A 22,010-nucleotide genomic window follows, 5' to 3' on the forward strand; every position below is an offset into this window, starting at 1 on the left:
CTGTACAACAAACCTCAGTCCCTGACTTTCAGTGATAGAATTTAGTTAGAGACAACTCAGTTAAATCTGGCTCTAAGTAATGAGCCATATACAAGAGTGAAAGTTATAAACATTGCAGACATTGGAGATCTGCTTTGCTTCTTCTTGCCTGACCTATTAATATAACAAAATGTTCATGTTTCAACTCAGCATCTGATGAAGGAGGTTTCTGCCTATGGCAGCTTATGCCATTTTATAATAAAAACACTTTTAAAAACTCAGGCTCAAGGTAGCATTTCCATTTATGTAGTATTTGTATAAGTTCAAAAGGAAGATAAAAGAAAACTTACTTCACACCAATATTTTTCTCATAAAGATCTTTCTCCAGTTCTTGTGTTTTAGTAGTTTCCTTACATAAGGTGCTAAAATGAAATACACAATCATTTGATAAAACTTTACTTATGACTATAAAAATACTGGCTGCATGTGGAATATATGTGAACTGGGGATTTTTTTTGGGGGGGGGGTCCTTACATGACAGCCTTTGTGCCAACTGACAATGTCCCTACCCCACTGGAAATACCTCCTGCTCACACATAGGACTGCGTGGATCCCAGCCACAGTGGGAATGATGAAAAGCACAAAAAAGCAAGATATATTGGAAGTGAACTAATTATCAACCAGGAATACATTACTTATAACAACTGAATAAAGAACTTAATAATGACCTTATTATACAAAAACATGATAAACTTGAATAAGATAATTATCTTATCTTCACAAATATGCCAGTAGAAGACATGCCTTATTCCCGTGCAGGAAAGTGAACAAATGAGTCAAACTACTTACAGTGGTACCTCGGTTTACAAACACAATTGGTTCCGGAAGTCTGTTCTTAACCTGAAGCGTACTTAACCTGAAGCGAACTTTCCCATTGAAAGTAATGGAAAGTGGATTAATCCATTCCACATGGTCCGTGGAGTACTTAAACTGAAGCGTACTTAACCTGAAGTGAAATTTCCCATTGAAAATAATGGAAAGTGGATTAATCTGTTCCAGACGGGTCCGCGGGGTACTCAACCTGAAGTGTACTTAACCTGAGGTATGAGTGTAATTGGTTCTGGAAGTCCGTACTTAACCTGAAGCGTACTTAACCTGAAGCGAACTTTCCCACTGAAAGTAATGGAAAGTGGATTTATCCGTTCCAGACAGGTCCGCGGAGTACTTAAACTGAAAGTACTCAAACCGAGGCGTACTTAAACTGAGGTATGACTGTACATTTAAACAGATTAATTGTGCTCTAAAATTGTCAATCAGCAAGTTTATTTTTATTTTACATATAGGTTCAGCCCCTTGCTAAGGGAATAAGAATAGAAGATTTAGAGGTGAAAACAAACCTGTCTGCTTGTATATCCGCCTGCAAGGAAACAGTTATGCCTTGTTTTAAAGGAGGAACCGGCACCATTACAGCCTAAGTAAGCAGACAAAAACATCCCAGGGTTATGTTAGTTATGACCTAGGAAACAGGGCACCTCCGTGTTTCTGGCTGGAGCTACTTCACTACAGGACTAGAATGGAGAGTAAGGCACATTGCACTGCTTTGGAACACAGTAAAACACAGCCTTTCTCACCCACAACACAAAATACATCTACAAGCGATTCTAGCAAGCTACTCTTCTGTCCCTCTATTGCAGCATCAGTAGCAATATCTCAAAGCCATGCGGCTCAGTTGTGAAGTTGATTTGCAACTAACCTTCACCATCCTATCTACACACACACAATTTGTCAAAGAAGAAAGCACTGAATACTTGGTGTGACTGCTCCTTCTTGGATTAGTGTTTGGAGGACTCCAAGGCAACCATGGGATAAGCCCCCCCCCCCACCGAGATAGACAGGTCATATGACCAAGAATACTTTAAAAGGTATTCCTCCAGCTCCACCTGCTTTTCTGAGCTTCTGATTTGTTGGTCACCAGTTATGAATGAAGTGACTAAGAACAGAGTAGCAAAACTAGGACTGGGATCACACAAAACACTAAGCTGTGATTAATGTAAAGCCAAGGTTTATAAATCAACAACAAACCATGGCTTGTAAGTATGGTTTGTCCACAGTTCAGGACAATGGCATGAGAAGAATGAGGGCCTTAACTCTTTGCCCCGACTGCCCCCAGCCTAATTACAATCAGACACCTCCCCAAGAGCGAAAACAAATCTGGAAGCATTTGGGAAGTGGTGGGGCACGTTGAAAGGCGAACCACTTACCAACAGTCATGTCACAAGCACTGTGTAAGAGCAGTAACATATACAGGTGAATCTGTACCCACATACCTCAAGCAATGCTCAAAGCACTGCAGTGAGCCAGTTCCAACTTTTCCCAAGTATTACTTGAATAGTAAATAACATATTTAATTTTAATTAAATAATATATAACTCGTGTTTGCTGCCCTTTTCAGGCAAGCCACTTTTCTCTTAAGGATTTTACAAATCTTCAATTTCAATCCCTTGTGAAAAATGCTACAATCACTCACAGACTCTGTTTCTTCACTGGCTAAATCAGTTTCCTGCAAATTATTGCAAGTTGTTTTTTTAACATCATCAGAAGCAGAAGCACCTAAAAGAAATAAAATGTAGTATGTTCCATTATTCGCTTAAAGTGTAATAATGCCAATTTGAGACATGAGCATATCAAGCTTGAGTTTTCTTCGCTATGTAAGTTTCTTTTACTTTGTATTTTATTGGTTTTGTTAAAAAGTGCAAACATAATAAAAAATAAAAAAATTCCTTCAGTAGCACCTTAAAGACCAACTACTGAAGGAATTTTTTTATTTTGCTTCGACTCAGACCAACACGGCTACCTACCTGTAAATAATAAAAAATATAAACCATAAAGTGTCACAGCCTGGAAGGACAAAAGTACAAATATACAGTGTAGCTCCAAAGGGATAATAATGTATTGACTTATACAAAATTCCTTTTACAAATAAAAGTATTTTCCACCTGTAACATTCCATCATTATTGAGGAAAACGGTTCTCTGAAGTCTTAGTTGTGCCAGACATTTCCATATACTGGTGACACATATAAGAAATAAAACTATGACATACAGATAACAATAAAAATAAATCATTTGAGCAGTTCCTTTAGCTATTTTTGTTTATGACATATTTTTTCAAGAAGGGCAGTATGCCAAACCCTGGAGTACCAGCAATCCAAATTATTAAGACGGAAGATCTTCCAGATTTGGGAATTTATGTAAGTTCTTCACTTTTCAAATCTCATTTGTTTCCATACACAGTTTCAAAAGGTAGAAGGATGGAGTAACTGTTTGTGTGGTTATCAAAGAGATCTCAACAAACACTTTATCAAAAATTCAGCCACCTTTGAGCAGTCACATTAATCACATCGAAGCTTTCATTGGTTGAGAAGTATTGGTTGAGGTTTCCTCTTTTTTAGGTTCTTTTATCAGTCTGTGGAGCACAACAAGATGGTGCTGCTTACTAACTTCAGGGTCCATTGCCAGTTACTGAGGGACAGGGGCAAGCTGAGGTTGGTGGCACATAGGAGCATCTGACTGGCTCTGCTGCTATACCTGCACTGACTGCCATGCCCCTCCTCTGGTGAAAGACAGCCGTTCCAGTACTGAGAAGCCAGGTGAACAGCAAAGCCCCACCCCATGGATCTGTACTATGCCAATATGTGTGCAGACTGGATGGAGGGAACAAGTGGGATAGGAGCTGTAGAGGAAAAGCAGCAAGGAGAGGAAGAGCTGAGCACCCTCACCACTATTCTCCATCCCGTCTATTCATTTGGGAAGCAGATCTGTCATACTCACATGTTTCAAAAGCCTTTGTTTCCTTGGCTTGCAACAACATTGGCCACAGAACAAGTGCAGGATTGATCTCCTCTGAAAGAGGCTCAAGGCTTAATGGCGTTTCTCTTTTCTGGTCTTCCACAGCACTAATTGTTGTACTGTTCAGTGCCTCATAGAAAGCAAACTTTTTGGCAACAAGATCATCATTCACGCATATCTAGGAAGAAAACAGGTTTCATGCATGTGAAGATTTAGCACAAAGGGGACACATTTTTACTAATGGCAGAGATAAACATTACTAACATAATTTGGGAAATACCTGAAATAGTTTTATAAGGCAGCTACTATCACCTAAAGTAGCCTGCCAAGTGCACGAAGAATCTCCCCATAAGCTGCGGCATAAGGGCAAACCATGCAATTCTATTAAGCCACAGGGGCGCAGCTTTTTCACCCAAAAAACTGAATCCAGAACTGACCCACCTACTGCGGGTCTGGTTCTAGTCTACCTGCCAATGCTTGTGATTTTTTTGCCTGTGTCCTAGCATCCTTGCTCCCATGAACTTTGGACCCTCGGAGGCTTCGGGCAGGAACCCCTTCTATCAAAAAAGCAAGTCATCACCCTATACAACCCCATCTATCATTTTAAAGGATCTACTTTTTAAAACATATACAAAAGAGGTGCATATAAGAAGGGAAGCTGAGTGGCAGAATGCTATTCCCCATTAGTAGAGAGGGACAGATGCAGCCACTCACCCTGGCAAACTGGGTTTATGTTTTAAAATGCGGTACTATACACAAACAGAATTGTAAAGATGACTGGCTTACCTTTTCTTCCTTTATTGTGACATAGAGATCAACATCAAAACTGTCTTCTTCAACAGCACATAACTTGGCCTCCACCTTGGTGGTTGCTAGAAACAGAAACAAATGGAGCATTAATTAGGTCTTCTAACTTCTACATTTCCCCACAGTAGGTCTTTCTTGATTAAGCCAAATGGATGAAATATCAGAAGGGAGGCTACAACAACTGATTTTCTACACTCTTGCCAAAGAATCAAAAGGTATAAGCAGCCCCTTGACTGAAGTAAGGTAATGCAATAAGCAAACGTTTTGGGAAGCCATTAATGAATAGTTAACCCGTTAGAAATGAATCTCAAAATATTTCATCAGTTTTACTCCAGTGAAGCTAGAAATAGATACATTTTATTTCTGTACATATGTAAGTCAAGTTGCTAGACATTTGCAGGCAAGATAACACTTTAAAATCCTATGATGTGTGTGTAATTACAACGTGGTTGAATTCCAAAAAGTTTATTACCATTCAGCATTAAAGGATCTCCCTGTTGTGACATCAGAATAATGACACTGGGGTTATGACAATTCTGCCTGGCCAGTGGGCTTTGAACCTGTTAAACAATTAATTTGTGAACTGCTAAGTTTCAGCAAGTAGGTATCATTTTTAATACGTTTTTTTACACAGGTTGGATGGCCATCTGTCCTGGATACTTTAGCTGTGATTCCTGCATTGCAGGGGGTTGAACGAGATGACCCTTGGGTCCCTTCCAACTCTACAATTCTATGAATTACCAATAATGCTGCTTTCCTGTTATTCTGATTTGTACCAAACATTAAGTACACTAATAGTCTTTACTTCAGACACAGTTATCTAAAGAAGACATTGAAAGCTGCCTTATACTGTACTGAGTCAACCTGTTGGCTCATCCAACTCCTTCTCCAGTGACTGGTTCACTGGTGGCTCTCCAGGGTTTCAGACAGGGATTTCCCTTAGCCTTGCCTGGAGATATTAGAACCTGGACATGGAACCATCTGCAGATAGTCAGCTGTTCTGCAACTCAGCTACAGTCTCCAAACCCAGCCTCTCGGTGGAATTTTTAAAAAACCTAAGCATTTTAACAGATTAGCCTATACATTTGGAATTATATAATATGCTATTCCTTATGTTTTCTTACCATTCAGGAGATTTTGGAAGTAGTGGATAGCTGCTATATCCCAGCGGTTGGCAGGGCTACAAAAAAGCACACATGACTTACTTTACTGTGGCACTGTTATAAGCATATAAATACATATTATACATTTGTGAAGTACTCTTTCACTTCAAAATGTTTCTCAGAGAATGAAAGAAACTGGAAAGATATGAAGTCTGCTTCAGTGACATTTATACCAAGAAATATGGGGCCCTAGAATTATAAAATGGGAAATTTTCACAGGCTCTCCTTGTAGCTACATTGAAGGTCACCCAAATTACAAGTCCTAATACTTGTCCTACAGAAACCCAAAATAATATAGAATGCTTTTACATAATACCTTGCAAAATGTACTTACACTGTCTTAGCAATGTCATTATAGTAGTCGACACGCAGTGTGACCGGTTTTGTACCATACAGTCTAAATTTTATTGCTCTGTAGGGTAATCTCATAAATGATTCCAAGGCAACACAAATCCTGAAAACATAATTTCAGAAAAACAAGCCCTTTAACATAAATTAATACTTTATAAGCTAGGGGTAGCTAATGTGGTGCCGTCTGGATGTTCAGAACTACAATTTCTACCAGCCAGAGCCAGCATGGCCAATGGTCAGGAATAATGCAACTTGTATTCCAAAACGTTACAAGGGTACCACAATGGCCACTCCTATTATAAACAAAGCACAAATTGTAAATAACACAGTATTGCTTGTCGTCCTTGATAGGCTGACAACGTAGTCTGTCTGTTGTTACAGTAAGCCCGGAACTTACTTGGGGCTACCTTCCAGGGATTGCACCTAAAGCCAAAATCGCATATAGTAAAAACCAATTGGGTTCAATGGCAAGTAGGATTGCCAAAGTCATTTTTCCTGGAACTCCTCCCCTTTTATTTTTATTTTGTGATGTGCTTAAAGCTGAATGCACACAAGTTAAATGTGCGTAAGTTGTGGGCTTACTGAGTGAAGTGAATGTGAAGAAAGATTAAGACAAACTTGCCCCGGACCAGCCTGCAAGTTATAGGTTCAGATTAAATTTGAATGTAGGATTTTCAACTCCATACACTTTGGTCTATCAGAAGGATCACACAAACTCAGTGGGCATGTGTGATAGAACATGACGTTAACCTTCTGATCATACCTTCCAGGTTCTAGAGGGCTTGCTAGTCCCAGGTTGCAGTACTCTCATTGTGTATAACCTTTGCCCTTAGTATAATTAGAACATACCGGTCTGTTTTCACAGGGACACTCTTGGCATAATCCACAAGGAAACACTCAGCAATGTAATAATCTGTACATGATATGATTGATTTAACAACAGCTCTGCACCAGGATTTCATTTCCTGACAATAAACAACACAAACCTGAAAAAGAAACATCCATTCTCATTTGACACAAAATCTACATGAGATTAGCAGACAATTGATAGAATCAAACCAATAGGGAAAAACTACATGTAATGTGCTATATATTTCATGCTTTATATTTCATGCAGTGCCCCAAAGGTGGCAGAAATATGACAATTTATCTAGAAAAACTTCCAAAAGTAGCTAAACCCAAATATAATAAAATGTACTATATAATATTATAAGCAGAGGCTGGATGATCATTTTAGCCGAGTCCTGCATTGCTGTTAAAGTCATCCAGTCCTTTCACAAAAGGTTGCCAACGAGGTTCACTCATAATAGAACTACTGAAATTAATGAACCAAAGGAAGTCATGTTCATGACCTTCAATGGGTCTCCTCTGAGTAGGACTAGCACTGACCTAATATCCCAACACTAACCCCCCTTTCCCCCTCTTCAAATTCATATCCAGTAAAGCAAATAAAGTACATAAAATTACCTGGCCCTCTTCCAATACCGATGGCTTGATATCATCCACATATCTGTGGAATTTATTATAGAACAGATTCATTTCAGATTGAAGTTCTTTATATTCCATTTCGTTTTCTACAATACTTCCACCTCCTTTTATGTAGCCCCAAAAGCACCATGGATTTTCAATCTAATGAATAAGTAAGCCACAGTTAGAGTCCTATGAAAACACTGCAAGGTTTATGCTCAGAAATATAATAATAATAATAATAATAATTTATTATTTATACCCCGCCCATCTGGCTGGGTTTCCCCAGCCACTCTGGGCGGCTTCCAACCAAATATTAAAAACAGTACAGCATCAAAATGAACATTCATATGCTAAAACTTGTCAAAAAGCCACAATACCTTCAATATAAACACTTCAAACATTTTCTTTCTTCAATTACTTTTTCAATTACTGTACATCAAAGAGATTCACACGCTTTATCTATACCTCTGAAAAATACAACAAAGGAAGAAGCATTTAAACTGCTTTTACATAATGACATTCTTTTAAAAGTAACTTTCAACCTGAGAAAAACCAGGCCACAGTCCAGGTGCTTTTCTTCCTTTTAGAAATGCAGTGGCCCAATAACTAATATAGCTCCAACTCCCCTAGAAGTTGAACCTAGGTGTGCAATCAATTGAACAAACAAACAAACAGGCCAACCAACCAACCAACCGGGCAGTAAAGGCTTCTCTTTGCCAGCTTTCTCTGGAGCAAGGAATACAGACAGCTTAATCTACTTTATACAGTTATTATAAGCATAAAACATGTTGAGGATCACCCCGGTCCACTGCCCTGCTTTCCCTGAAGAAAGGGAAAGGTAGCAAGAATATATACAGTGGAACCTCGGTTTATGAACACCTCGGTTTACGAATTTTCGGTTTATGAACGCCGCGGACCCATCTGGAACGGATTAATTTACTTTCCATTACTTTCAATGGGAAAGTTCGCTTCAGTTTATGAACGCTTCAGTTTATGAACAGACTTCCGGAACCAATTACACCTATGCTTCGGGTTAAGTACGCTTCAGGTTGAGTACTCCGCGGACCCGTCTGGAATGGATTAATCCACTTTCCATTACTTTCAATGGGAAAGTTTGCTTCAGTTTATGAATGCTTCAGTTTATGAACAGACTTCCAGAACCAATTGTGTTCATAAACCGAGGTACCACTGTACTACTGCTTTAATGATACTGTATTGATGGCTTGCCTACTTACTAAGCAAAGTTCTCAAGGTGGCCAATGTTTAAAATAAAATTAGACAATAGTAAAGTAGTTACTAGGATGGGGTAAAGGTGTATTTGAGATTTCCTGCAGTCCTTAGATGTTCTGAATGCAACAAGGAAATGTAATGAACAGGTACTGAAGATTGTGTTTGATGGACAAACAGTCTGAGCTGGTAGAAGTCAGCTTCTTTACGACTTAAGACAGTATTCTTCAACTGTGTCTGATTTGGGACCTGCCTTCAGCCCAAACATGCATCTGGGGCCCCCACTCTATAGAGGAAACCCCCCTTTTACACGGGGTTATGTAACATTACAAATCACTGCGCGCATCTGTAAAATTGCATAATTTGAAAAACTATCGAAAAAGCCTGCTAAAACCCCAATGAGCACTTCCTAATATTGCTTATTATAGAGGGATAACATGAAGCAGACCAGTTGATAAATTAAACCTCCCCTCCACCAGCAAACCATCCTAAACAATAAAAAGGGCAGTAGGACTGGAAACTGCCCGAAGAACATATGGCTGTTTAAGGTCACAGTCTCCAAAATAAATCACTGAATATAAGTTTCACTGAGATTAGAACAGCCTTGCTCATATAATGGCTCTGGGTATAGGCTGCCCATTCAGACCACCACAGTGCTTTTGGGGCAGGGTACAGTATAAATAATGACATTTTTGTTTGTTGTTGCAAGTTGCTTTCAGGCACATTTGTGAAGGAAGCAACTAGTAACAATTTGCAATCACAGGAATAAGGCAGGACCCCCCCCCCAAAAAACCCCCGCCCCTCGGGTGTAAAAAGCCAGGCAAAATAATAAAGCGCGATGGCGGTAAGCAGTTAGGCTATCAATGATGGCCAAACTTAGCCCGCCAGCTGTTTTGGGACTACAATTCCATTCATCCCTGACCACTGGTTCTGTTAGCTAGGGATGATGGGAGTTGTAGTCCCAAAACAGCTGGAAGGCCAGCTCTGGCCATCACTGGGCTAAATAATAATAAAGGCGGGGAAGTCAGTCAGGCTAAATTAGGGTGTCAAGGAAGGGAAGGAGGAGGAAGGTGGCCACCTGCGATGCTTATAAACTGAGCACGTGGCCTAGCTACCTGTATCCGTATATTAAAATATACGTAACCGCCACCAGACGCGGTGGGGTGGGGTGGGGTGAAAGCTGCCCCCACCTCTGAGGAAGAGGAGTCCGCTCAACTGGGCCGGCCAATAGCTCGTCTCCGCGGCTGCTTTATCACAGCTCGCACCTCCCCGCGCCCTCAAATGCAAACCTCGGGCCCCGCTCCGCAACTCACCTCGTCTCGTCCCGCCCTTTCCCCGTCTTATTCTAACGGCGGTTAGCTTTCCTTTTCCTTTCCGCGTGCTCCAGAACCAAAGTGACCGTTTAACCGTTGGCGCCGGCGCCGCGCGCATGCTCAATACCGCTCCCAGCTTCTCAGCAGTGGCGCACTTGTCAGCTACGGTCGGCCGATTTTGTTTTTGTCGCGGTTTTAAAAAAACAAAAACCCTTAATTTTTAGTGTGAACAATTAACATTAAAAAAGTTTGTTTATTTGGTTTTCAGGTCAAAGTTTTACAATCGCATATCCAAACAAGATTCCAAAGAATTTCCTGGACTTCCCTCCTCCCCTTTGTGGATCCTATTGTTGATCATTTCCTCCTACATCTTTTATGATAATCATTATTGTTGATCATTTCCTCCTACATCTTTTGTGATAATCCACATCTCCATTGTGTCCAAGATTCACCACATCTCCATTGTGTCCAAGATTCACCATTGAACTACAAGTGTTATTCCAGTCCTGCTAACAGTTTTAACTGTTTACAATGATTTTTAAGATAAATTAGAAATTTTCCTCATTCCTTATGAAAATTTTTGGTCTTCCTGATTTCTGATTCTTCCCGTCATTTTTGCCAATTCGGCATAATCCATCAAGCTAATCTGCCATTCTTCTCTGGTCTTTATCTTCTTCCATCTCAACAATTAACATTTTTAAAGCAAACTGATCTGGCGGAGAAATTGTGCGTGTGTATGTCTGTGTGTACACGAACACCAAATTTTTGTCCAATTGGTGCTTTTTTAATTAAAAAACCCTGTTAATACTGTAATCAAGGGAAAAATGAATGTGTATGTCTATTTATATACAGACATCCACATGCACACACTATCCACTCACAATAATAGTACTGTATTTAAAAGGGATTCCATCCCTCTTATAATGAAGAAGTTGTTTGGTAACAAACAACTCCATTATAAGAGGGATGGAATCGACCGTCCCTGCTAACAATACTCTGCATCCTTATCAAGTACACCTCCCACAATTCTTTGCAGGAAATCATGGCTGGTCAAAGAACAGTACAGTACTTTAAATGTATGGTGCTGTGCTGTACTAATGTGTCCATGTGTAAAACATCTTAAATTATTCTCCATCATCAGGCATGTCCGCTTTTGCTCAGCCTCCAGGGTGCATGGTGGAGAAACAAAATATATACTTTTAGGTTTTGCCTCCCTCCTGCCTCCCCACTTGGAGCCTGTTAAGAGAGGTATAAGTGAGGGAACAAACTGTATTGACACCAAATAAACTTAATGCAGATCTTCATCATACATTTAAGGCGCACTTAGTGCACATCTAAAGCACGTGACTCCCCACAATTTCTTTTTTTTGGGGGGGGAGTAGTTTGCTAGTGTCGAGCTGTTTGGAGACCCCTGTCTCAACACAGAGCAGCTAGCTCTCTGCCTTTCTTGGGGGGCAAGTCCTAAGTTCCAAGCAGTTGATCTTGCCATGGGTGTAACCAAGGGAAGCAGGGGGGTTGCCCCCCTAAATCAATACAAACCAATACAAATCTGAAGTTCTGCCCCCCCCCCAACAAAATTCCTGGTTATGCCCATGGATCCGACTATACAAATATGACTTTATATACTGTACTATTTCTGTAATGTAACTCCCATGGTCATGCGTCAGCTGCAAAGAGATCTGAGAGCTTGGTTTTTTTTTTAAGAAGACATTCTGAGAGCAAGAGCTGGCTGGACACTGACTGATATTATTTGTGATATCTGGTATTGACAACAGATGTGAAATATTTAAACCAAACCTGAAATACGGCTAATATAATAGCATTCTAAGAGATACTGCATAGTCAGAGGGTTCAGTTAAGCCTAATGAATATTTCTGTGTGATTGGCAAATAGTTTCTCTTTAAAAAACACAAACCTATATACACAGTGATGTCTTGGAACATTAAATATAGATGGTTCAATAAATCTTCTGTGTAATACCTCTTGTACAACAGAGACAAAGCAAGACAATTTGTGCAAAACTGCTTTGGATGCAGTTTGTTATCTTTTGCTTAGCTATTCCAACACCCAAAACATAAAACTAAAGAGACAGACATTTCTCTTGGTCTGTGTTACTTCCTCCCCTTACGCTGCATCAAATCTCAAGTTTCTTAATTCCAGCTGGAAGATGGGATGGAGGAAACCCAAGGTCCCCTTGTAACCGGCACACATGGAGGACACTTTTTCAGTAGTTTTCTATTCATTCCTCAAACTAGTTAGGAGCCAGACACAGCTCAAAAGCTCCAGTTTGGACACATGTGAAATGTAACAGGAGGGCTTTAATTTCAACTTTTAACTTTATGTTTTTTTAAAAAATAAGAAAGCTCCTGACACAAACTATTAATAGGGCATCTTCTTAATTTTAAAGAAAACAAGATGTGTAACGGCTCAGTATATCTTAGCAACGATGAAAACAGCCAAAGCAATGTTGCTAAAAATAAATATTTATTTTTAAAACAAATTCTAAGAATAAATTACAATTTGACATTTTAATGCTAATTTAAATGCACATCAGTTGACATTCTGAAATATAAGAACTGAAAACCCAACCATACAATGGAATTAATTCTACTGCTGTTAGACAGCACTAGCAAATTAGTGTGTCTAGAAAAGTGCCTTCCAAAAGCAGAGCTTCTGAATGTTTTAAAAATAATCATTATTGATTGAATTTACAGAACCTATGCTCATGTAAGGCTGCAATCCTAAACTGTCATTTTGAATCCCAGCTAAATAGGGAGCTTCACTTCTGAGTAAACTTCCATAGCGTCTCCACATTTTAATGAGAAAAGCAGAATAGTTCAAGATACTGAATTATATTGAAAAAGGAACAGTTTATCCCAATACTGACAAATGGCCTATGGTAGCCATGGGTAACTATTGCTCCACTGCCTCTTCAGGGCCTTAAATCCATAAATGTGTAGATTAAGGTCAAGTTCTTAGCGGACAGATGTCCACCCCAGAATTGGCACATTTGCACAAAATTTTAGCCAAGGAAATAATTACTGTGGTACACAAATGAAAGCCTAAATCATTCATATAAGGCTTGTGGCATGTAGATAAAGTGGCACAAGAATGTATTAATTCCAGCTATGTTTGAAATACATGTTGCTTATCAAGATGTGAAGCTCCCAGGACAGCTTATTCAGGAACTGCCATTGCGTTGGTAGATATAAAAATATGTAAACTATTTTAAAAATACTATAATTTACTATTGCAATCTGCATTGTTTCCCCTTTTAAAGTCCATTGTTATTGGATTGATGTGTTTATATTTGGGCTGGATATTCACATAGATATTTACATTATTATGGTCTTGTGTCACTATTCGGTGAAGTCTACTGGCGCCTTTCATTATATCTTCAATCTTTTTATCTGTCATCAACACTGGTTTTCTTTCTCCTGTAAAATCGGGATCTTCTGGATATAGCTCATCACCTAAAAAACATTATGTATAACTTAAATTTTTATGTAATATTCAGTATTTCAGTGAACTTCATTTTAGGTACTTCTAGAGATTTTTTAGCTATTTTGCTGTTGAATGGATTGGTAAGATTCAAAACTGGTTTTGTGACAGTATTTTTCATAAAGGTTCTCTTGACATACAAGAATGCAAGTAATCAAGTATTCCAATGAACTAATAAAGTGGTTCTTGTTCTATCTGTGCCAAGGAATATATCATGAACAATGAATTTATAGGGAAAGAAGAGCTTTAAGGCCCAGCCTGCACATACAAATATGCTCAGTTCAGACATAATGCTATACTGAGAGTTACAATTACAGTGGAACCTCGGTTTACGAACACCTCGGTTTACGAATTTTCGGTTTACGAATGCCACGGACCCATCTGGAACGGATTAATTCACTTTCCATTACTTTCAATGGGAAAGTTCGCTTCAGTTTATGAACGCTTCAGTTTATGAACGCTTCAGTTTATGAACAGACTTCCGGAACCAATTACACCCATGCTTCGGGTTAAGTACGCTTCAGGTTGAGTGCTCCACAGACCCGCCTGGAACGGATTAATCCACTTTCCATTACTTTCAATGGGAAAGTTCACTTCAGTTTATGAACGCTTCAGTTTATGAACAGACTTCCGGAACCAATTGTGTTCATAAACCGAGGTACCACTGTACTAGGATAGGTAGCCTTAGGCTATTCTATCCTCTCTATTGATGAAGAAAAGAAATTTGGTGCTTCTGGCCATGGTTTTGAAGAAAACACTTTCCTATAAAATGGGAAATCATGTTTATTCTAAGTACAGTTAATTCAAAGAAACCAAAATCCTGGTTTGCCTGAATTGCAGTTAGAATAGAGCCGTTGCACAGTTCTGCATGACTAAGAAGTATATGCAAAAAGGAACCTTGATAGAGTATCTGCAGGGTTACAGAGATGCTTAGCTTCAGTAAAGTGGATGCCTTGTGTGTATTTAGATCATGCCTACAAGATAAGCAGGTAAACAAAAAGACTGGATGAGGGGAGTATCAGGAGAAACCAGAACTGCCTCTTTGCTTTACTGGGGAATATAAATGTATATTATTCATCTCCAGTTTATAGCTGGCAAACCCTAAGACAAGTAATATTGTCAATTTTCTGTTTTTGGTTCAGCAGTGTTGTGACCATGCATGTAACCCTGTCTATCTCTATCAAGGTTCCTTTTTGCTTATACTTCTTAGTCGTGCAGAAGTGTGCAACAGCTCTATTCTAACTGCAATTAACTGACATGCAAAGGATTGCACAGTAAGGCTGCAACCCTATGCACACTTATTTGGAAGTACTGTTAACCCTACTGAACAAAGTAGCACACACTAATGAGAAAAGATGCACAGAATTACATAGAAATATTTATAACATCATTCAAGAAGCAAACATTAAGCCTAATAATAGACAAGACCCACAGATTACACTAGTGGATAATACCAGACAATTCAGAATAGACATCCCTTATTGGGAAATTGTAAATAAATCAATTCTTCTTCAAAACACCATCCTAATAAGATGCACTGGAATTTGAAAGTACTTGTTCTTCCCAAAGAATGAAAATAAACTTTTCATTGTTAAAATAACTACCAGTAATCCAAATGCCATTTTCATCTACCTGGTAAAATCTGCATATGGCCATCTGAAGCAATCATCAGAACAGGCATCCAACGCGCACATCCTTCTAAGGCTCGTTCAGAGGCAAACCTATGCAGATCATGAAGTGATGTGAAATTGCAGAGTCTGCAGAATTCATAAAACTGAGGTGGTGCTATCGAGATGTCTTGGGACTTAAAGAGTTCAACAGCTTCTAAGGGCGTTGACCACTGAAAAAGAATGAGGAATAAGCTGATCTCCATAGTTTGTGAATTCCCATTGAAAGGAATATTCTGAATCACCTGAATCATTTCTGCACTAAAATATAATTTTGTAGCAATTCTAAATGCTCAAATAGTTGTGATGTCTGTGCCTTCAGGTCTATGGGAAAGCAAAGGAGCAGTCAGAATATATTTAGGGGCAGAAGATATTTAGGCTGCACTATGGATTTTCCAGCTTGATCTCATCTTTCTTCCAAAAAGCTCAAGGCAGCAGTTTCCACACCCCATTACTACCCTCACAACAATCTTATGAGGTAGGTCAGACCAAAAGCCAAACAAAACATATTTTTTTGTGCTTCTTCAAAAAATGCTTAAAACCGGTTGCTTCTATTACCGGTACATAGAATCATAGAGTTAGAAGAGACTACAAGGGCCATCCAGTCCACCCCCCTGCCAAGCAGGAAACACCACCAAAGCATTCCTGACATATGGCTGTCAAGCCTCTGCTTAAAGACCTCCAAGAAGGAGACTCCACCACACTCCTTGGCAAGAAATTCCACTGTCGAACAGCTCTTACTGTCAGGAAGTTCTTCCTAATGTTTAGGTGGAATCTTCTTTCTTGTAGTTTGAATCCATTGCTCCGTGTCCGCTTCTCTGGAGCAGCAGAAAACAACCTTTCTCCCTCTATATGACATCCTTTTATATATTTGAACATGGCTATCATATCACCCCATAACCTTCTCTTCTCCGGGCTAAACATACCCAGCTCCCTAAGCTGTTCCTCATAAGGCATCGTTTCCAGGCCTTTGACCATTTTGGTTGCCCTTCTCTGGACACATTCCAGCTTGTCAGTATCCTTCTTGAACTGTGGTGCCCAGAACTGGACACAGTACTTTCAGGTGAGGTCTGACCAGAGCAGAATACAGTGGTACTATTACTTCCCTTGATCTAGATGCTATACTCCTATTGATGCAGCCCAGAATTGCATTGGTTTTAGCTGATGCATCACACTGTTGACTCATGTCAAGTTTGTGGTCTACCAAGACTCCTAGATCCTTTTCACGTACTGCTCTCAAGACAGGTGTCACCCATCCACAGCATTAGTAAGAAATAAAAGCCAGGAAGACAAAATTTGAAACTTTCTCCTGATCTAGATCAAGGCTCCTTGATTGTTTCTTGCTAAAAAGTATTCATTCTCTAGCTGCTATTTGCCCCAAACATGCAAGGATTGGCCCAAGGTCACCTACTGAGCTTCAGGGCTCAGCAAGGACTTGAACCTGGCATTCTGCCCATCCTACACGGGACACACCAGAAGGGTGTAGTCTTAAGCGATGTGGGCCAAGGTCATTCTCCATAACTTGTTGCCAGTCTCTGGGCTCAGACTGTGAACATGTTCATCACTGTTTGACCGAGCATAAATCGCATTGTGCTATGCAGGTCTTGCATTCTGGTAAGCATGCTGAGACTTGCAGCCTAAAGAAGAGAATGCCAATTTTATGTGAGCTGAGATAAGGGAATGCTGATGCCAGGGAGCCAGCAGGGTGCTATTTAGAGAGCAGGATTGGGAAGATCTGGGTTCAAGCTTCCCACCAGCTATGAAGCTTGCTGAGTGATCTTGGGCTAGTCCAAAGAAGGAGAGTTCTGCTGTATCAGGCAGAGGCTTATCTGACCCCAAGATTATGTCCCTGCAGAGGCCAACCAGATACCAATGAAAAAGCCACAAGAAGCAGCACATGACCACAATAGCCCTTTGCTTCCTGACACCTGGTATCCAGAGGCAAACTGCCACCCTCATGGCTAGTGGCCACTGACTAGTAAGCATCCCTTAGCCTAACCTGCCTAAGGGGGCCCATCCAGAGTCCAGCCTCCTATTCTCACAGCGGCTGAGGAGATGTCCCTAACGGGAAGCCCCAAAGCAGGACCTGAGCACAAGAGCACTCTCCACTCTTGTGGCTTCCAGCAACTGGCATTCAATTTACTGGCACTCTCCTGGCTAGTGGCCACTGGTTAGTAACCATCTCCTAGCCTAGCAGACCTCACAGGGTCGTTGTGAGGATAAAATGGACAATGGGGATAAAGAGGGAATCTTGTTCAGCGTCTTGACATCTGTGGTGGAGCAACATCAAAAATCTAATACTGTAAGTAAATGTTTCCCTCATGTAGATGCAATGCCTCCAGCCCGAAGACAGTATGCTTTCTCCCCCACACTAATAATAATAATAATAATAATAATAGCAGCAGCCTGGTGTCAGAAGCAAACATGTGAGGACAACACACCTTTTCTCCCCCACTGGGCTAATAAAAATCAATAATATAAATCAATAATAGTAGTAATAAATATGATAAATCTTCTCATGTCTGAATTGTGCATGTGAAGATGGCGCACCTTGCCCCCCCCAAAAAAAATCAGGCTAATAATAATAAATAACAACAATAGTAGTAGTTGTCAGGCCTTTTTTCCCAGCCACAGGAACTCAGTTCTGGCAGTTCTCAGGTGGGCGCCTTCGCCATTATAAGAGAACAAGGGAAGGCGTCCGTGGTGAGTTCCAGCACCTCTTTTTTCTAGAAAAATAGCAATACTAGTAGTAATAAAAACGATGACAAAAATCGCCTCATGTCTGAAGCGAGCGTGTGAGGAGGGCGCGCCTTCGGGACCCTCGGCTCTGCCAGCCCCGCAGGCGGCGGTGGCGGCACTTCGTACCCGTCCTGCTCACCTGGCAGGCCGTCACCTCCCCGTCGTCGTGCGAGGCGACCGGCGGCGCCTGCCCGAGGCAGCAGAGGTAAAAGGCGGTGTCGTAGCGGCGGCCGCCTCGCCCCGCGCGGCCCACGGGGGTCAGCCAGTTGCTCCACTCGCGCAGCGCCCAGATGTTGGGCACACAGCTCAGGTGACGGCACAGCTGCAGGAAGGTGCTGGGCTGCCGCTGCACCCGCCGCCGCCACTCAGCCAGCTCCGAGGCCGGCGGGAGGCGCTCGGCGGGCAGCAGGCGGGCCGGGCCCGCATTGGCAGCGGCATCAGCGACCGGGCCAGGCAGCACCAAGAGGACTCCGGCTTCCTCGAAGGACTCGCGGATGGCGCAGATGCGGAAGGCCACGTCTCCCGGCAGCGGCGAGCCCAGCTCCGGGCGCTCGGCGGCGAAGAGCGGCGCCCTCGGGCCTCGCACCGAGCCCAGCCCGCAGCGTGGCCCGCCCGGCAACAGCTGCAGCCAGTCGGACGAGAAGTCGGCCGCGTCCGCCACGCCGCCCGGGAAGACGTGGGCGCTGGGCAAGAAGGCGCTCCGCGGGCTCCGCCGCAGCAGGAGCAGTTCGTAGTCGAAGCCGCCCGCCGCCGTGGTCCGAGGGGGAGACGCGCCCGGCCCGCCTGCCGCCAGCAGCAGCGTCGCCGCCTCCCGCCAGTGCCGCAACCGCCAGCTCATGTTGCGCGCCTCGGCCTCCGGGGCTGGCGGGAAGGGTGAGTCCGGTGCCTTCACGTTCCCGCCTCTCCCGCCTCCTCAGGGCGGGCCTGTTGCCGTCGCCACCCTGCGGGCTCGCCTTTTGAGGCGCGGTGTCTCCTCAGGGCTGCCAGGCAGGCGTTCGGAAAGTGAACGGCGCCCCCCCCCCCCGGCAACAGCGTCTAGCTTTTGAAATGACTATTAGTGTTGTTTAAACTACTGGTATTTGTATTGTTATTTTAATACCCCATGACTGTTAAACGATCTTCGGCCTTCTAAATGTGTTTGCGTGTGGCATTTTTATTATAATTATTATGTCCCGCATTTTGTGTTTTTATGCAGTAAACCGCCCTGTGATCCTCGGATGAAGAGCGGTATATAAAAATGTAATAAATAAACAAATATTTCGCTCAACGGGTATGTGGCCACATTAAGGAAGGTGGAAGTCCAAGAACAACTAAGGAAGGAGAGAGCGGAAAAAAGAGAGATGGCGTTAGCATGGTAAGTATACGGGATAAGTGTGAAAGCAAATATACACAAGGTTCACAATGACAGGCCGGGACAAAGAAAACAAATGAGTGTAGCAGCCAGCAGGCTAACTTATGCAAGGCATACCACATGGCACACGCTACACTGTCTTCCAGTAGCTCTCTGCCGCTTCTTCACTGCTCCTCCTGACTTGTGTTTACTCTCTTCTCAAGTACTGCAGTACAGCAGAGGCGGGATCAGCATGTGTCACGTAATTAGAGCACTCCATGCACACATATAATGACTCTTGGAAAGTGCAGACTTATCTGCTTCCTTGCTTGGCAAGTGACCTTTCTATAGTGCTGTCTATAGTCCACTGGGAAGGTGACTCAGTAGCCTGGTTCACACATGTTGCTAAACCATGGTTTATTCAACCTGTGAACCATGTCGATCAGTTTTACTATGATTTGTTTACTGCCAACAATCCAAAATCTTAAGCCATGGGTTGTTGTTTACTTATGAGCCTTGGTTTGGTTTAACACTTGTTTGTTACATGGGTATACATCCATATACTCCCAATTAGCTAAGTACTGTTTTTCAAAAGCCAAGCCATGCGCCCCCTACTTTTGAATTTCTTTATATCTCAGTGGTTTTTGTTAAGTGAATGGTACCATGGACCCCCGGGTAGGTTATGCGGACCTCGGGGGTCCACGGCCCACCAGTTGGGAACCACTGTTCTAGGGAATCCTGGGAATCTATAGACAAGCTGTCCAAAAGACAATTTATACAACAAGTATAGGCAGCATGTGGTGTGCCTGTATTGATTGAGCCTCAGCCTGCTTCCTGAAGTGCACACACTTCCCATTATTCTAAACATACATTTATATATTTATACATTATTAATATCATATCTACATTTTGATGCTACTGTAAGAGCTTTGAAATTTTACCATCCAATCTATGGGTAGGCAAACTAAGGCCCGGGGGCTGGATCCGGCCCAATCGCCTTCTAAATCCGGCCCATGGACGGTCCGGGAATCAGCGTGTTTTTGCATGAGTAGAATGTGTCCTTTTATTTAAAAGGCACCCCTGGGTTATTTGTGGGGCCTGGCTGGTGTTTTTACATGAGTAGAATTTGTGTTTTTATTTAAAATGCATCTCTGGGTTATTTGTGGGGCATAGAAATTCGTTCTTTTCCCCCCTTCAAAATATAGTCTGGCCCCCCACAAGGTCAGAGGGACAGTGGACCGGCCCCCTGCTGAAAAGGTTTGCTGATCCAATCAATGTAGCAGTTGAAATTATTGTACACTGCTCCCTGATCTCACCCCCTAAGCTCATTGAAATCAATGGTCTTAAGTGTTGCTAACTGCACAGAATTGCAGCATAAAGTGCTTTTGGCTGCAGGCCAACAGATGCATCTAAGAAGGTCCAGAATACACAATGCATTTGGCATTCTCTATCCTGGCCTTGTGTTTTGTTTTGTTTTTAAGCAAGTGCAGCCTTTGGATGGGACTGTGGGAGAGGGGGCTGATAGTGAGATTGCGGCAGCCAGTGGATGTGACATCCTCAGTAGTAAAGAGCAATTGGGGGGGGTGATCTTAGATGAGGAAAGAGTGAGATCATGACCGCCCAGTGATCACCATGGCCAAGGAGAAAGCAAGTCTCTGTGTCAAAATCCAAAAGATTATCTTTCCACTTCCCTAGAATCTCTATTATCCTGAAAGTAGTGGCCTTCTTAGGAGATGCAGTCAGTAGCTTTTCCACGATTGGTGTCCTTTAATTTGTCTTTCAATTAAGCCAGGATGCAGAATTCCAAAATTGCATCTCCACACTTTATGACAGTACTTCCCTTCCATGGGAAATAGTTCAGAGAAATGGAGAATGCATTTGCTATGTTTGGTCAGTAGTGGGGGCTAATGGACCAACTTTTTTTCTTTTTCTTTTTTACTGTTGAGTTGGACCGTGCCAGTTTGTAGAGAGTGTAAACTCTGAAATCCCTCTCAGTGCTTACTAATTCATGTTCATAAATATCTGAGATAATGCCTTCTCCCATATCAACCTGCCTATGCATTAGGATCAGCAGAAAAGGCTCACCTCATGGTCCCTGCATTAAATGAAGTGTGTTTGTGTGGAGGCCCATGGAAGGGCCCTTGCAATGGTGATTCTGCATCAGTTGAACGACCTCTTGACTGAAGTGTGTGTTTCTCCAACCTTATGTTTTTTAGATGCCATGTAGAAACTCACATTTTTTCAGACTTTTGGAAACTGATGGATTAAGACACTTTTATGATGTGGTTAATTGTGTAACTTAGGATCATTACTTTAATGTTTCTGTTTCTTGTGTTTTTAGATTACCTTACTGTTGTAAATCACTGTGTGATTTTTTTGGGGGGTGGAACAGTGGTATAGAAATCACTTGAGAAATAAAAAAAGAATGCTGAAAAACTGTAAACTGCTCTTGCGCCTTGTGGCCTACCAAACTGCTTGGCTGCAAGTTCATTTTGGTACTAGCTTGGCAGAGTAGCAGAGGTCAGCCAGCTGGCTGATTATGTTTGCGGGGGGGGGGAATGGGATGAAACACCAGCATAACTATAATCAGACACACACGCAAGACTGGACATCTG

The 22,010-nt window shown here is 41.9% G+C and overlaps 2 protein-coding genes across 6 annotated transcripts in view; both read right to left on the bottom strand.

The window, feature by feature from the left end:
- The window catches only part of TDRD12 (tudor domain containing 12), a 40,870-nt gene extending 29,797 nt beyond the window's left edge, over positions 1-11,073 (bottom strand). For 4 of the 5 annotated variants that reach the window (XM_088671822.1, XM_088671821.1, XM_088671820.1 and 1 more), the window contains exons 1-11: positions 10,159-11,073; positions 7,996-8,085; positions 7,616-7,777; positions 6,998-7,134; positions 6,132-6,251; positions 5,759-5,814; positions 4,614-4,699; positions 3,810-4,005; positions 2,507-2,589; positions 1,377-1,450; positions 330-401 (exon numbers count right to left, since the gene is read on the bottom strand). In XM_088671822.1, coding sequence (XP_088527948.1) covers positions 330-401; positions 1,377-1,450; positions 2,507-2,589; positions 3,810-4,005; positions 4,614-4,699; positions 5,759-5,814; positions 6,132-6,251; positions 6,998-7,134; positions 7,616-7,777; positions 7,996-8,019 — 1,010 coding nt within the window. In that variant the 5' untranslated portion in view covers positions 8,020-8,085; positions 10,159-11,073. Of the gene's footprint in view, positions 1-329; positions 402-1,376; positions 1,451-2,506; positions 2,590-3,809; positions 4,006-4,613; positions 4,700-5,758; positions 5,815-6,131; positions 6,252-6,997; positions 7,135-7,615; positions 7,778-7,995; positions 8,148-10,158 lie in introns of those variants that run through there. The other variant, XM_088671819.1, reaches the window with a different exon arrangement.
- A 1,550-nt stretch (positions 11,074-12,623) lies between these two features.
- Positions 12,624-18,903, bottom strand: NUDT19 (nudix hydrolase 19). Its single transcript, XM_035116897.3, has 3 exons — positions 18,205-18,903; positions 15,292-15,499; positions 12,624-13,631 (listed from the first exon to the last, which is right to left on the bottom strand). The coding sequence occupies exons 1-3, from the start codon at positions 18,901-18,903 to the stop codon at positions 13,396-13,398; spliced, it is 1,143 nt and encodes a 380-aa protein (XP_034972788.3). The 3' UTR covers positions 12,624-13,395.
- Positions 18,904-22,010: the final 3,107 nt, after the last annotated feature.

Source organism: Zootoca vivipara, chromosome 6 (assembly GCF_965207765.1).
Source record: "Zootoca vivipara chromosome 6, rZooViv2.hap1.1, whole genome shotgun sequence".
In the NCBI taxonomy this organism is placed as follows: Eukaryota; Metazoa; Chordata; class Lepidosauria; order Squamata; family Lacertidae; genus Zootoca; species Zootoca vivipara.